The sequence below is a fragment of the Aquarana catesbeiana genome, linkage group LG01 (assembly GCF_042186555.1).
Source record: "Aquarana catesbeiana isolate 2022-GZ linkage group LG01, ASM4218655v1, whole genome shotgun sequence".
Lineage (NCBI taxonomy): Eukaryota > Metazoa > Chordata > Amphibia > Anura > Ranidae > Aquarana > Aquarana catesbeiana.
In genome coordinates, this window is record NC_133324.1 from 109,312,509 (window position 1) to 109,326,522 (window position 14,014).

General features: G+C 45.9%; 1 protein-coding gene across 1 annotated transcript in view; it reads right to left on the bottom strand.

Annotated features, from left to right (window-relative positions):
- The window catches only part of SLC38A9 (solute carrier family 38 member 9), a 194,686-nt gene that overhangs the window by 156,500 nt on the left and 24,172 nt on the right, over positions 1-14,014 (bottom strand). Inside the window, exon 2 of the mRNA XM_073622814.1 lies at positions 4,955-5,076. Coding sequence (XP_073478915.1) covers positions 4,955-5,046 — 92 coding nt within the window. The 5' untranslated portion in view covers positions 5,047-5,076. The remainder of the gene's footprint in view (positions 1-4,954; positions 5,077-14,014) is intronic.

The window sequence follows — 14,014 nt, forward strand, 5'->3', positions numbered from 1 at the left end:
CATTTCATAAGAACCAGACAGTGTTGATTTCAAGAAGTTTATGCAAGTTATATGTTGCTTTTTCTGGTTCCTTTCTCCCCCGACATCAACATGCTAGTGAAATTTTTACATAAAACCTTTTTAATTTCATACCTTATTTTGGAGCCTGTGATGCCATCATTGGGCCCCTGTGTTTGTCTATGTAAGGCAGGCAGATCATGGCTTCTAAATCAAAGCACCCTGCCACACTACTCTCAAAAGTCCTCAGCCCTGATGCCAACAGTGGACTGTCTCCTGGAAGGAGTTATGCAAATATCAAAATGCCTTCATGGGCTGGTGTCAGTCCGGAGAATCCTAGGCAACTTGCATACAGACTGCCATAGGTAATGCCCACTTATGACATTAAGCCTCCATGATTGAAAGGTCTGAAATCCAACATATTAAAAGAAGTGGGCCAAGGACAATAAGGCTAAGGAGAAAAGAGCTTGATGATGTTAGACATTTTACAGACATGGGAAAGGGCAGGCTCTCTCCGCCTTGAAGCGGCTTCTAATGCACACTGTAAGAAATTCATAGTGTGCAGTGAAATCAAACAAATTTTCACTACAGGAGAGAAGTCTGTACAATTATGCAACACTAAATGTGGAGATGTCAATTAATGGCAGGGCAAAGAGCTGCTGACTGTCACCAGCACTCTGCTCAGGGAGCTGTGAGAACCGAGCGATCCTCAGTGTTTATTCACTGGGTTCTCAGCGGGGGCAAGTATACAAGTTCCATTATACAAGGAAGCAAAGAAACATTTACATAGGAGACTTACTTTAACAGGGAGGGCTCTTTCACATTTGCATCCAAATATTATCCCCGAGCCTACCTGGCTTCTAACTCCCGTAAAAGGGCTGGTGTTGCTATACTCTTTAGGCGTGATTCCCCGTTCACATGTTCAGACTCCTATATTGACCCACAAGGGCATTTTATTATCCTCCGAGGCTCATGACAGAAACAGACAGTTACCTTCTGTGTCCTATATGCCCTGAACGTCCGACAGATCAGCTTCCTGTCTAAAGTTCTTTCTCGCCTTTTCCAGTCTGACCACAAACATCTGATTAATGGGGGTGATTTTACTTTACCCCATTCTGCGGCTTTTGTGGTGGGTCCCCGGGGCTCGCAATCCCGAGTCCTTAGGGACTTACAGCTTTTTCGGCAACTTACTAGACGTCATGCTCTTTTTAATGCCTGGCGGATTCTCCACCCTGGAGATAGACAGTATACATTTTATTCAGCTCCCCATTGCACACACTCTCGTATAGATTACTTTTTTGTTAACAACCCCACACTTAAAATTATCCAATACGCACGTATCTATCCGATTTCCTGGTCCGACCATGTTCCCATGCGGCTCACACTATCGTTAGGTACCCCCCCCTGCAGACCCTGCCATTGGCAACTAAACAACTTTCTGCTCCAACATCTTCCCTCTAAATCTGAGCTGGAGTCTACCCTGAAACTATACTTTGGTGAAAATGATACCCCTGATGTGTCTCTCTCTGCTCTATGGGAAGCCCACAAGGCCGTTCTTCACGGTCATTGTATAGCAATCTCTTCGGCTATGAAAAAGAATGCTTGGGCTGTTAAACTACAGACTGAAAAAGAACGCCAGTTGCAAACTACTCCATCCCTGCTTCTACTTAAAAAGATTGTTCGCTTATGCACTACTCTTAGGGACCTGGCTCTGGGCCGAGTAGAAAAAGCCTTAATCAGTCTGAAACAATTATACTATGATAAGGGTAACAAGGCCCACTCCCCATTAGCTAGAAAAATGCGTGATCGCACCCATATAACAGCCCCACACCAAATCCAGGATGGGTCAGGTGGTGTCCTATCCCACCCTCGGGATGTTATTCGAGCCTTCGAGGAGTTTTTACTGATTTATAGAAATAACCCTGAAATCCCTCACGTCCCTCCTTCTAGTGAGCTACAGGATCACATGCGGCAATATCTAGAGCAGAGTGTGATTCCCCATCTTCAGGCTTCAGACCTTCACTCTCTAAATGCGCCTATTACCAAGGAGGAACTCAAAATTACTTACAAATCTTTGCCTTCTCATGAGGCCCCCGGGCCTGATGGCTTCCACTACGAATACTATAGAACCTTTCTTCCCTTGCTGCTTCCCCATACGTGTAAAATCTTCAATGCCTTCCTCCAAGACACCCCCATCCCATCAGGTATGCAGAGATCTTTTATCACTTTGATTCCAAAGCCCGATAAGGATCCCTCTCTGTGTGAAAATCTTCACTAAACTCCTTTCCATACATTAGAACACAATACTTCCCTCCCTGATCCACAAAGATCTGGTAGGTTTTGTCCCCCTTCGTCAGGCAGGAGACAATACTAGAAGAGTTGTGGACCTGATTGATGTGGCGAATCGTGAAGGCCAGGCTTCCTTAATTCTTAGCCTGGATGCGAAGAAGGCCTTTGACCACCTAGGTTGGCCTTTCCTGTTTGCCACACTATGTCATATGGGATTTAGGGGGGCTTTTCTACGAGCAATCCACCACCTCTATACTGACCCGTCATCCCAGGTCCGGACCCCCTATGACCTCTCCTTCCCTTTTTTGGGGACCAATGTACCCGACAAGGCTGCCCGCTCTCCCCTTTATTATTTGCTCTATGCGTAGAGCCTTTAGCCGCGTCAATTCGTGGGTGCTCAGGCATTTGGGGCATGTCGGTTAGAGGGAGGGAATTTAAGATTTCACTTTTTGCTTATGATATCATCCTACCCCTGACCCAACCAAGAATCTCCCTGCCAAATTTGCATGCTGAGCTCGATTGCTATGGATCCCTACTGGGATCTAAAATAAACACATCTAAGTCAGAAGCCCTTCCCCTTAACATCCCGGCAACTGAAATTCAGCACTTAATATCCTGTTTCCCTTATGCGTGGAAATCCACAGCTCGAAAAGTACCTGGGAGTATTTATCACCCAGACTTTCCATACACTGTACCAGGAAAACTTCCCCCCCCCCTTTATCAGCAAATCAGGCTAATGCCCTGTACACAGGATAGGATTTTCCAACAACAAAACAGTGTATTTTTTTCTGAAGGATTTTGGCTCAAACTTGTCTTGCATACACACAGTTCAATAGCCAGTGTGGCTCTTCTGCTTGATTCCGAGCATGCGTGGACTTTTGTGCATCGGATTTGTGTACACACGCTCGCAATTTCCGACAACAAGTTTTGTTGTCAGAAAATTTGAGAGCCTGCTCTCAAACATTTGTTGGCGGAAATTCCAACAACAAATGTTCTATGGAGCATACACATGGTCGGACTTTCCGACAACAAGCTCACATCCAACATTTGTTTCCGGAAAATCTGACCGTGTGTACAGGGCATAACACTACAACAGTGGAAGAAACATCACATCTCCCTCTTAGGACGTATAGCTTCCTTAAAAATGTCTATTCTTCCCAAGCTCCTATATTTGTTTCAAACGCTGCCTGTCCCCTATGCACACCTGAACAACATGACAAGCAGATCTACTACAATATGTATGGAACTATAAACGACATAGGATCCCCATTCGGTGCTCATGGCCTCATGCTCAGATGGTGGCCTAGCGTTTCCCAATCTTATTAGATACTATCAAGCGACCCAGCTACGTTCCATAGCCTCTTAGTGTACCCAACACTAGTTTAATAAATGGACGGAAATCGAAACACTGCGGTTAGCTCCTATACACCCTAAAAATCTACTTTGGAATGCAAATGTGGAGATGGACCCTAACCGAATCTCTTGGGGTCCATGTCCCTGCTTAGAACACTTTGGCGCACATTGTCCTGCCGGTGTGCCCTTTCTTCTGAAAAATCACTGCTGACTTCCTTTCTGTACAACCCCAAGCTGCCCGACAGCCTCACTTCCTATATGTCCTCTCCCTGGGCGTCAAAGAATCTGTTCCACTTTGGCCATCTAGTAGACCCCAGATTCCGTAAACTGCTTCCATTTGCCGAACTCCAAGCTAAATTTGACCTACCCCGCCAGGTGTTTTATGGATATTTACAGATCCGTCACAATACTCAAACTTTTACTCCAAATTTGTAATATACAATCCTCTACTTTTGGTACCTGACTCCAGATGTTCTGCACACCATCTACCCCTCCAATACTAATCGCTGCTGGCAATGCCACAGGGACAAAGGCACTCTCCTCCATATATTTTGGAACTGCCCACCGATTACCCCATTATGGCACTCGACCCACCAGATGCTGGGTCGCCTCTTTGGGGTGTTTATCCCTATGACACCAAAACTCTTCCTGCTGGGCCTTTCTCCACTTAAAATTCCCAAACCTCTCAAGAAGTTGCTCTGCCACATTATTACAGCTGCACAATGTCTTATGACCTTCCACTGTAAGCAGCGCCCCCCTCCATCCTCTGACGCCTTGCATGCCAGAGTTAATAATGTGGAGCTAATGGAGAAAATGACAGCCAGACTACAAGATAGAATGGAAGCCCACAATCGTGTCTGAGACCTACGCCATCTCCAGGAGGACCCGCCCTGAATCAGTACAAAGGCCACTTTGATGACACCTCTTTTTCTCTTCTTTTCTTTCTCTGTTCTGTGATACTTATGGTTTTATTTTACACTATATTACTTCCATGCCAAAGATACAACACAATGTTACAATGTTCCAGTAGCAATTTTGCTCTAGTAATATATTCCCTACTTGTAGTTATATTGTGTGCGACTACCATGTCTTGATCCTATTTTTTGTCTTTTTTTTTCTAAGTAGGTGCTACCTATGAACATTATGTTTTATAACTTTGTATGAAAAACTAATAAAAATTGCTATTTCCAAAAAAAAAAAAAAAAAAAAAAAAAAAAAAGAAAGAAACATTTACTGGTATTGTATTATTGCTTTTTGTCAACATTTCCTATACAGCTGTTATAAAGAAGCATTTTAGAGACCAAAAAATACGTACCTTCTGACTCGTGCATTGGCAGAAGCAAAGTGATTCTGTGCACATTCGTCATACAGTGAAGAAACAATCAAAGGCTTCTCATCTTCATCCATACTGGGCTTGAAACCTCCAATGCCACAAACCTACAAAACAATATGAATATAAAAGCAAAAACTAATTAACATTTCAAACAATTTTCACTAAAGAAAAAAAAAAAGGGGGGGGGGGGGATAAAATTGCCCCACACCCCAGATACTGAGCACAGCCCTGTCAAATTAGAGACAAACAAAAAATATCAATAATAAGCAAAAAAGTGAGTTCACGGAACTTGTAATTTTTTTAAGCATTAAAGTGGTTGTATACCCCTTTTTAAATTTTTACCTACATTTTACCTATACCTATACCTATAATAAGGCTTACCTGTAGGTAAAATAAATATCTCCTAAACCTACACGGTTTAGGAGATATTCACCCCGCATGCAGCTACTGACGTCACCGATGCGCAGTGAAGGTCCAGCGTATTATTCCGGAATGGAGGACTACCGCGCACAGCGCTGGAGCCGCTAACTCGGAAGAAACGCAGAGGGGAAAATGTCAGCTCCCTCGGCGTTGACCGTGATGCGTTGCGGGGGCTTCGTTCTAAGGTAAGTATTTCATAATGCGCTGTTATGCCTTTGCCTAACAGTTGGGTTTTTTTCAGTTTGCAACCGCTTTAACCACTTGCCTACCGGGCACTTTTACCCCCTTCCTGCCCAGGCCAAATTTCAGCTTCCAGGACTGCCACACTTTATATGACGACAATTGCGCAGTCATGCTACACTACACCCAAACAAAATTTTTATCATTTTTTTCAAACAAATAGAGCTTTCTTTTGGTGGTATTTAATCACCACTGTTTTTCTTTTTTGCTAAACAAAAAAAGGCCAACAATTTTGAAAAATAAATAACAAGTTTTCATAGTTTGTTATAAAATTTAGCAAATAGGTACATTTTTCTCCTTCATTGATGTGCGCTGATGAGACTGCACTGACAGGGGGCAATGATGGGTACTGGTAGGTGGCACTGATTGACAGCAATGGTGGGCACTGTTGGGACTGCACTGAAAATCAGTGCCCTGATTATTTGTGAACATGTCCCTTGTACACAAGCCAGTTATCGGCTCTCTTCTCCCCTCCTCATGCTAGCAGCATGAGGAAAGGAGTGCCAATAACTGGCCTCCGTTTACATTGTGATCAGCTGTGATTGGACACAGCTGATCACATGGTAAAGAGCCACTGATTGGCTCTTTACCACAATCTGTGATCAGAAGTGTTTGGAAGACACTGCAATCACAGAGCACATCACAGCGGGCGCAATCACAGGAGAAGTCATATGATGGCCTCCAAGAACTGGCCGGCCTCGCTGTAGCCATTATTCGGTTATAGCACGGTCGACAAGTGGTTAACAAAAAAATAAAAATGGTGCTATGATATAATTTCCATGTTACAACACATACTGTGGCTATAAAATGACTGGTTGATTTCTCATGTCTCAGGCACTTTTAGGGCTGGTTCCCACCAGATGCAGTCCAGTGTGTTTTTTTTTAACTGTATCAAAAATACATTGCACAGTTTTTTTATATGTATTCTAATGGCCCTAGTTCACACCAGTGCAGTACGTTCCAGTCAAGTCAACAAAAGTAGAACATGCTGCATTTTTTTCTGTATTGAACGCATCTGAAACACAATAAAATCAATGGTAAACGCACAGGAATGCATGTAAACAGAACATACGTCCTGAATTGAGGCCAAGAGAAGAAAAAAAAAAAAAGTGTCAGAAATGCATCAAAAACGCACCAGAAGTCATCAAAAATGCATGCAGAAATGCAGAAATTGTGGTGTGAACTGGCCCTTTGGGTGGTCAGACAAATTCCTCTACAAACAAATAACAAACAATGGAGAGACAACTTGGCTCACGGACAGAAGGTTGCAGTCAATGGTCGCCTTCAAAATAATTCTAGTTGTAACTGACAGTAGAAAGCAGCGAGCAGTGCTTATACGAGACACAAGCGCCCTCTGCTGGGTATGGCTCCTTCTGTAAGGATGGGTTCACAAATACACAGGATGCAGTTATCTAATGTCCCCTGTTATTGCAAAAGTGTTATAGGATATTTCTAAAGACATATAAGGACACACTCACATGTGTCCTTATATGTCACACTCACATGCTTTTACTTGTATTTTTTTATTTCATGTTTTTCCCTTTTGTTTATATATATATATATATATATATATATATATATATATATATACACACATACATACATATACATATATATATATATATATATATAGTTCAGTGGTTATCAACCTTAGGGCTCCTTCACACGGACGTGTACAGAGCCCGCTCTGCTCAGCGGGGGATCGCTCCGTCAATCCCTGCTGAGCAGGCAGATGACAGGTCCGTCGCTGCACACTGTGCACCGCTCTCCCAGCTGCATTAGATTCTGAGTGCACCCGTTTTAATAAATCTACCCCATGTGTTTACCTGCATTTAGGAGAGTTCAGTTTAGCAGCATTAACCACTTCAATACCGCCCACCGCATATATACTGCAGCAAGGCAGCCCTAGATACTGTGGGTGTGCGCGCCCGCTGCATGGAGGGAGAGCCAATCTGCTGGTCCTATGGACCCGATGTCTGCTGGCCACCTGCGATTGTTCCAACAGAGGCAGAACGGGAATCTGCCAGTGACATTTATACAGTGATCAGTGCAATTTTTTAGCACCGATGACTGTATTGGTGTTACTGATTCCCAAAAAGTGTCACTTAGGGTCAGATTTGTTGGCCACAATGTCGCAGTCCTGCTAAAAATTGCTGATCGCCGGCATTACTAGAAAAATTGATTAAAAACATTTAAAAAGTGCAGAAATCTATCCCATAGTTTGTAGACGCTAATACTTTTGCGCAAACCAATCAATGTACACTTATTGGGTATTTTTTTACCAAAAAATATGTAGAAGAATACATATTGGCCTAAATTGATGAAAAAAAATTTTTTTACATTTTTTTTTTGGGATATGTATTATAGCAAAAAGTAAAACTATTGTTTTATTTCAAAATTGTTGGTTTTTTTTGTTTATAGCGCAACAAATAAAAACCGCAGAGGTGATCAAATACCACCAAAAGAAAGCCCTATTTGTGGGAAACAAAGGACATAAATTTTGTTTGGGTACAACATCGCACGACCGCGCAATTGTCAGTTAAAATAATGCAGTGCCGAATCGCAAAAAATGGCATGGTCATTAAGGGGGTAAAACCTTCCGGGGGGCTGAAGTGGTTCATACTATTTGCAGTGACTTGTATTTTCCCATGCTGTATAAGGGCAGGTCTAGGGCACTAGACAGTGCAGGGAAAAGGTCACCTAGAGCCCAGGGCGAACATGTCAAACTGCCCCTCCCCCCCAAGGTGTATGAGCATTATGTGCTAGAACAAATCCCCCCCCCCACAAATAAACTGGGCACTAATCTGCAGGATTACCCACTAATCCCAATGCAAATATCCCCTCCCTCCACCGACCCAGCACAAATCTTTGCCCCCACCATCCCCAAAACCCCCCCAGCACAAATAACCCCCCTCTCCAAAAATAAAAGAAAAACACCACCCCTAGCACAAATCCTCCACCCCGATCCCCCTCCTATTCCAAACACCCCCAATCATCCCTACTAGCACAAATCGCTCCCACCTCCAAAACAAAAACAATTTCCTCCTAGCACAAATACGCTCCCCCCCTCTACAATATCACCTCTTCTAGCACAGACCCCCCAAATTCCCTCTTAGCAAAAATCCTCTTCTCTCACCCCCCTCCCAACATAAACCCCCTGAATCACTATTCTTATCACCCCCCCCCCCAAAAAAAAATATCCCCTCCTAGGACAATTATTCTCTCCTGCCTCCCAAATTCCTCCTCCTAACACAAAACCCCTCCCCCCTCCTCACATATCACGCCGCCCATACTATATTTATGTAGATCACTCGATTGCTCAAATTAGTTTGCTAATTCAAAACAGGGTTTGGTGTAGCAAGATGTCCGCTGCCCACCTGCTTACTGTAGGTGTGATGAGGTCGAGTGTAAGGTATACCAAGATGGGCTTAGCCACGTCAATTTCGTAAGTGTTAGTTGATTTCTGTCGTGTGCATGCGCAGTAGTCGGTCGAGCATTTTGTCAGGAAAATTTCTCTATGCACTGACATTAGCCACTGAAGGGATGTATGATGCAGTGCGCACGGTTTGGAGCTACAGCTGATTCCAAATCACAGGAAGTGACGCGGGTTGTGCATTCTGCCAGGTTGGTGTTCTGTCGGATAGTGCCCGCTATTGAGAAGTGCCCGGGATGTACTGTCATGACGGCGCCTGCGGACAATAGCCGATGGAAGACATTTTTCTGTCAGATTGTGCCTGGCACTGATGAGGCGTGTTCATGTCAGTGAGGCGTGTTCATGCCGGTGAGGGGCGGATTTATAAATGATGGCCAGTGCTGCAAAGATGGGGGCGCCCTCTCAACAGCTGATCGTAAAATCAGCTGTTTCGCTGTTCCGTACGGCGCATACGCAGTACAACCCGGGCACTTCTCAACAGCGGGCACTACCCAACAGAACATCGGATAGTGCCCGCAGCGAACGGCGCATTTGCCGTAGGGAGCAGCACAACAGCTGATTTTACAATCAGCTGTTGTGACGACGAGACGGCGCCTGCGCACAATAGCCGACAGAAGACATTTTTCTGTCAGATTGTGCCTGGCGCTGGCGAAGCGCGATCATGCCGGTGAGGGGCGGATTTGTACATGTTGGGGGCGGAGTTTTAAATGATGGGCAGTGCTGCAAAACAAATTTTATTCTGCTATTTTTCCTGGATGCTTATAGGGCGTGCCCATCTTTTAAAAATCCACACCCAACATGTAGAAATCCGCCCCTCACCGACATGAGGCATCATTTAAAAATCTGCCCCCATCTTTGCAGCACTTCCCATAATTTTACAATCCGCCCCCAACATGTACAAAGCTGCCCCTCACCGACATGAACATGCCTCGCCAGCGCGAGGCACAATCTGACAGAAAAATTTCTTCCGTCAGCTATTGTGTGCACCGTCACACCGTGTTGTGCTGTTCTGTACGGCGCATGCGTAGTACATCCCGGATACTTTTTGATAGCAGGCACTATCCGACAGAACACCGGCCCTGCTGCTAGAGCACATAGAAAACAATGGTTTTCTATGTGCCCCATTCACACAGCAACGCTGGTGTGAAGTGTGATGTAGTGTGGAAAAATGCAGCACGTCTGCACTTTTTCCACGTTGCATCAGATGCCACTGAACAGCAGTGGAATGCACCGCACACTGCAGCCACTGGTCAGTGTATTCTGACAGAGGTGGGTGCTGCTGCCAGCATGCAATGCCCCAGTTGGGGGGAGGGAGATTGGTCTAGCAAATTCCTCCATCCATCCATCTTGTCTGTGTGGATGGAGCTTGGCTGAACCATATGCAAGAGGGAGTCTTCCCAATGAAGACAAATGTAAGGAGCATTCTTGCCAGTGACCATCACATGTACTATAAGCTGTAGATATAATAATTATTACCATGGTTCCCTCAGACCAGAAAGTTATATCCAAGAATTCTTGCACGTTAAAAAAAATAACTTGGGAAAAACAGCACTAAAATAACAGGTTTTATTATTATTATACAGGATTTGTATAGCGCCAACAGTTAGTGCAAAAAGTGAGGACACTTATGCCCCGTACACACGGTCGGATTTTCCGACGGAAAATGTGTGATAGGAATTTGTTGTCGGAAATTCCGACCGTGTGTGGGCTCCATCACACATTTTCCATTGGATTTTCCGACACACAAAGTTTGAGAGCAGGCTATAAAATTTTCCGACAACAAAATCCGTTGTCGGAAATTCCGATCGTGTGTACACAAATCCAACGCACAAGGTGCCACGCATGCTCAGAATAAAAAAAGAGATGAAAGCTATTGGCCACTGCCCCGTTTATAGTCCCGATGTACGTGTTTTACGTCACCGCGTTCAGAACAATCAGATTTTCCGACAGCTTTGTGTGACCGTGTGTATGCAAGACAAGTTTGAGCCAACATCCGTCGGAAAAAATCCTAGGATTTTGTTGTCGGAATGTCCGAACAAAGTCCGACCGTGTGTACGGGGCATTACAGTTAGAATACAAGAGGAATCAATGGGCCCTGCCTGTTCAAGTTTACAATCTAAGGTTCCTTTCACACGATCGGACCATTCGGTTTTTTAGCCGGACCTGATCGGGCCACCTGTTGTCCTCTATGGGGAGGCGGATGTCAGCAGACATGCGTCCGCAGACATCTGCTGGGCATCAGATAAAATCCGCTGAAAACAGACGTATGGCAATACGTTCGCCATCTGTCCAGCGGGTCAGATCAGATGACAATCAGATGGTAAACGGACCACCCCATAGAGTAGAGCAGTCTCTGTCCTTGTCTTCTCTGCATAGCGGAGTGGACAGGACCGCTCATCCGCCTGCTCAGTGGGGATCAGCTGAGAGATCCTTCCGCAGAGTAGGCGGATTCCTGAATATTAGGGTCATCTTTTAACCTTCTCAGATCCGGGCCATTGCCAAATGACGGCAACAGCGCGGATCTGAAATACCGGGACTACGTCTATTGACGTTGTCCCCTTTCCTCATTCCCAGCGCGCTCTCGTGAGCGCGCCTCGGGGAAAATCTGTGTTGGCCGTGTCCCTTGGACACAGCCAATCACAGATCGCTGTAAACGGCCAATCACTGTGGCCGTTTACAGCGCGATCGCCGCCTCCAATGAGAGATGATCTAAAAGGTAAACAATTGAGATCATCTCTCATTGCCGGCTCTCTCTCTCCTCACACAGAGACAGCGTGTGAGGAGAGAGAGCTTCTGTGAGTAGTAAAACAGCAAAGTGTGCCCAAAAAGTGCCCAACAGTGCCCACAGTGACACCAATATAGTGCCATCTGTGCCCACCTGTGCACATCAGTGCCCACTTGTGCCATCAGTGCATCGTCAGTGCCCGTCTGTGCCGTGCGCATCTGTGCAATCAGTGCGCATCTGTGCCAACTCATCAGTGCCCATCCGTGCCACCTCATCAGTGCCCATCTGTGCCACCTCATCAGTGCCCATCTGTCGCTTCAGTGCCCACTTGTGCCATCAGTGCATCATCTGTGCCCATCTGTGCCCGTCAGTGCCCATCAGTGCCCGTCTGTGCAGTGCGCATCTGTGCAATCAGTGCGCATCTGTGCCAACTCATCAGTGCCCATCTGTGCTGCCTTATCAGTGCCCATCTGTGCCGCTTCATCAGTGCCCATCTGTGCCACCTCACCTGTGCCACATCAGTGCATATCTGTGCCCACCTGTGCCGCCTCATTAGTGTAAATCTGTGCACATCTGTGCTGCTTCCTCAGTGCCCATCTGTGCTGCCTCAGTGCCCATTTGTGCCGCCCCATCAGTGCCCATCTGTGCCGCCTCATCAGTGCACATCTGTGCCATCAATCAGTGCCACCTCATCAGTGCAGGCTTAGCACACAGCTGTGCCATCTCATAACCACCAGCAGCCATGTCCAAAAAAAGCTTTTCCGCCGAGGAGGCATACCAATTCTTTCTACGGCCGACGAGAGCAACGCGGAGCTCTCTTTTTCAGATTCCCTTTCCAATTCGGATTCTGACGTAAATTACGAGCCAGTCCTCAGTAGTGAAACACTTACAGACTCAGAGGAGGAAGAAACTCGGCCCGCCAAACGAAGGCGTTCTAGTGAGGAGGCAGTGGCATCCACCAGCACCGCAGTGGCATCCGCCAGCACCGCAGTGGCATCCGCCAGCACCGCAGTGGCATCCGCCAGCACCGCAGTGGCATCCGCCAGCACCGCAGTGCCTCGGCAAGAAAGGCCAAGTACCAGTGGGGTGTCACCCCAGCCCCAAAGGGTTAGGTCCCATGCCAGCCTTCCCTTTGCACTTCAGAACCCCTTGTGGCTTCCTCCTAATTCAGGAGAAGCCAGCGTTCCCCCTTTCACGGCCCAGCCAGGAGTCCAGGTGGATACAGGGAATTTCACCCCAATTAATTTTTTTAATTTAATTTTTACGGAGGACATGTTGGCGTCAATTGTGGCCCAGTCCAACCTGTATGCACAGCAATTTATTTTGCAAAATCCCACATCATATTATGCCCGTCCCTATGAGTGGAGAGACCTGACAGTGGAGGAGTTCAAGGTTTTTTTGGGCCTCACATTGAATATGGGGCTCACCAAAAAAAACGAATTCCGTTCCTATTGGTCAACCCACCCCCTCCACCACATGCCGCTCTTCTCCGCGGTAATGCCCAGAACCAGGTATCTGATGATAATGAGGTTCCTACATTTCAGCGACAATACCCAGTGCCCTCCCCGAACTGATCCAAATTTTGACAGGCTTTACAAAATTCGCCCAATATTAAATTATTTTTCCGAAGTATTCCCCCAGCTGTTCACCCCGGACCAACAAATATGTGTAGATGAGTCCCTTGTGAAATTTAGCGGCAGGCTTAAAATTAAGCAATATATCCCCAGCAAAAGGGCCCGCTATGGGGTGAAGGTGTACAAACTATGTGACCGAGCCACAGGGTACACATATTCCTTCATAGTGTACGAAGGGAAGGACACCCAGCTGCAGCCCCCTAATTGCCCGGACTACTTGGGAACCAGCGGGAAAGTTGTTTGGGACCTCATATACCCCCTACTCGACAAAGGATACCACCTGTATGTAGATAACTTCTACACTTCTCTGCCCCTGTTCCACAACCTTCATCGGAAGAAGATGCCAGCATGTGGCACCGTGAAAAAAAAATCGGAAGGGCTTTCCTCAAAGTCTTGTTAATAAGAAGTTGAGAAAAGGAGAAACGGCATGTCTGCGTAACAAAGAGATTCTGGCAGTGAAGTGGAGGGACAGAAGGGATGTGTATATGTTGTCTTCCATCCACAACAACACCTATGTGGAAATCCCCAAAAGGAATGGCCCCATCCAGAAACCCACATGCATCCATCAATACAATTGGTTTATGGGGGGA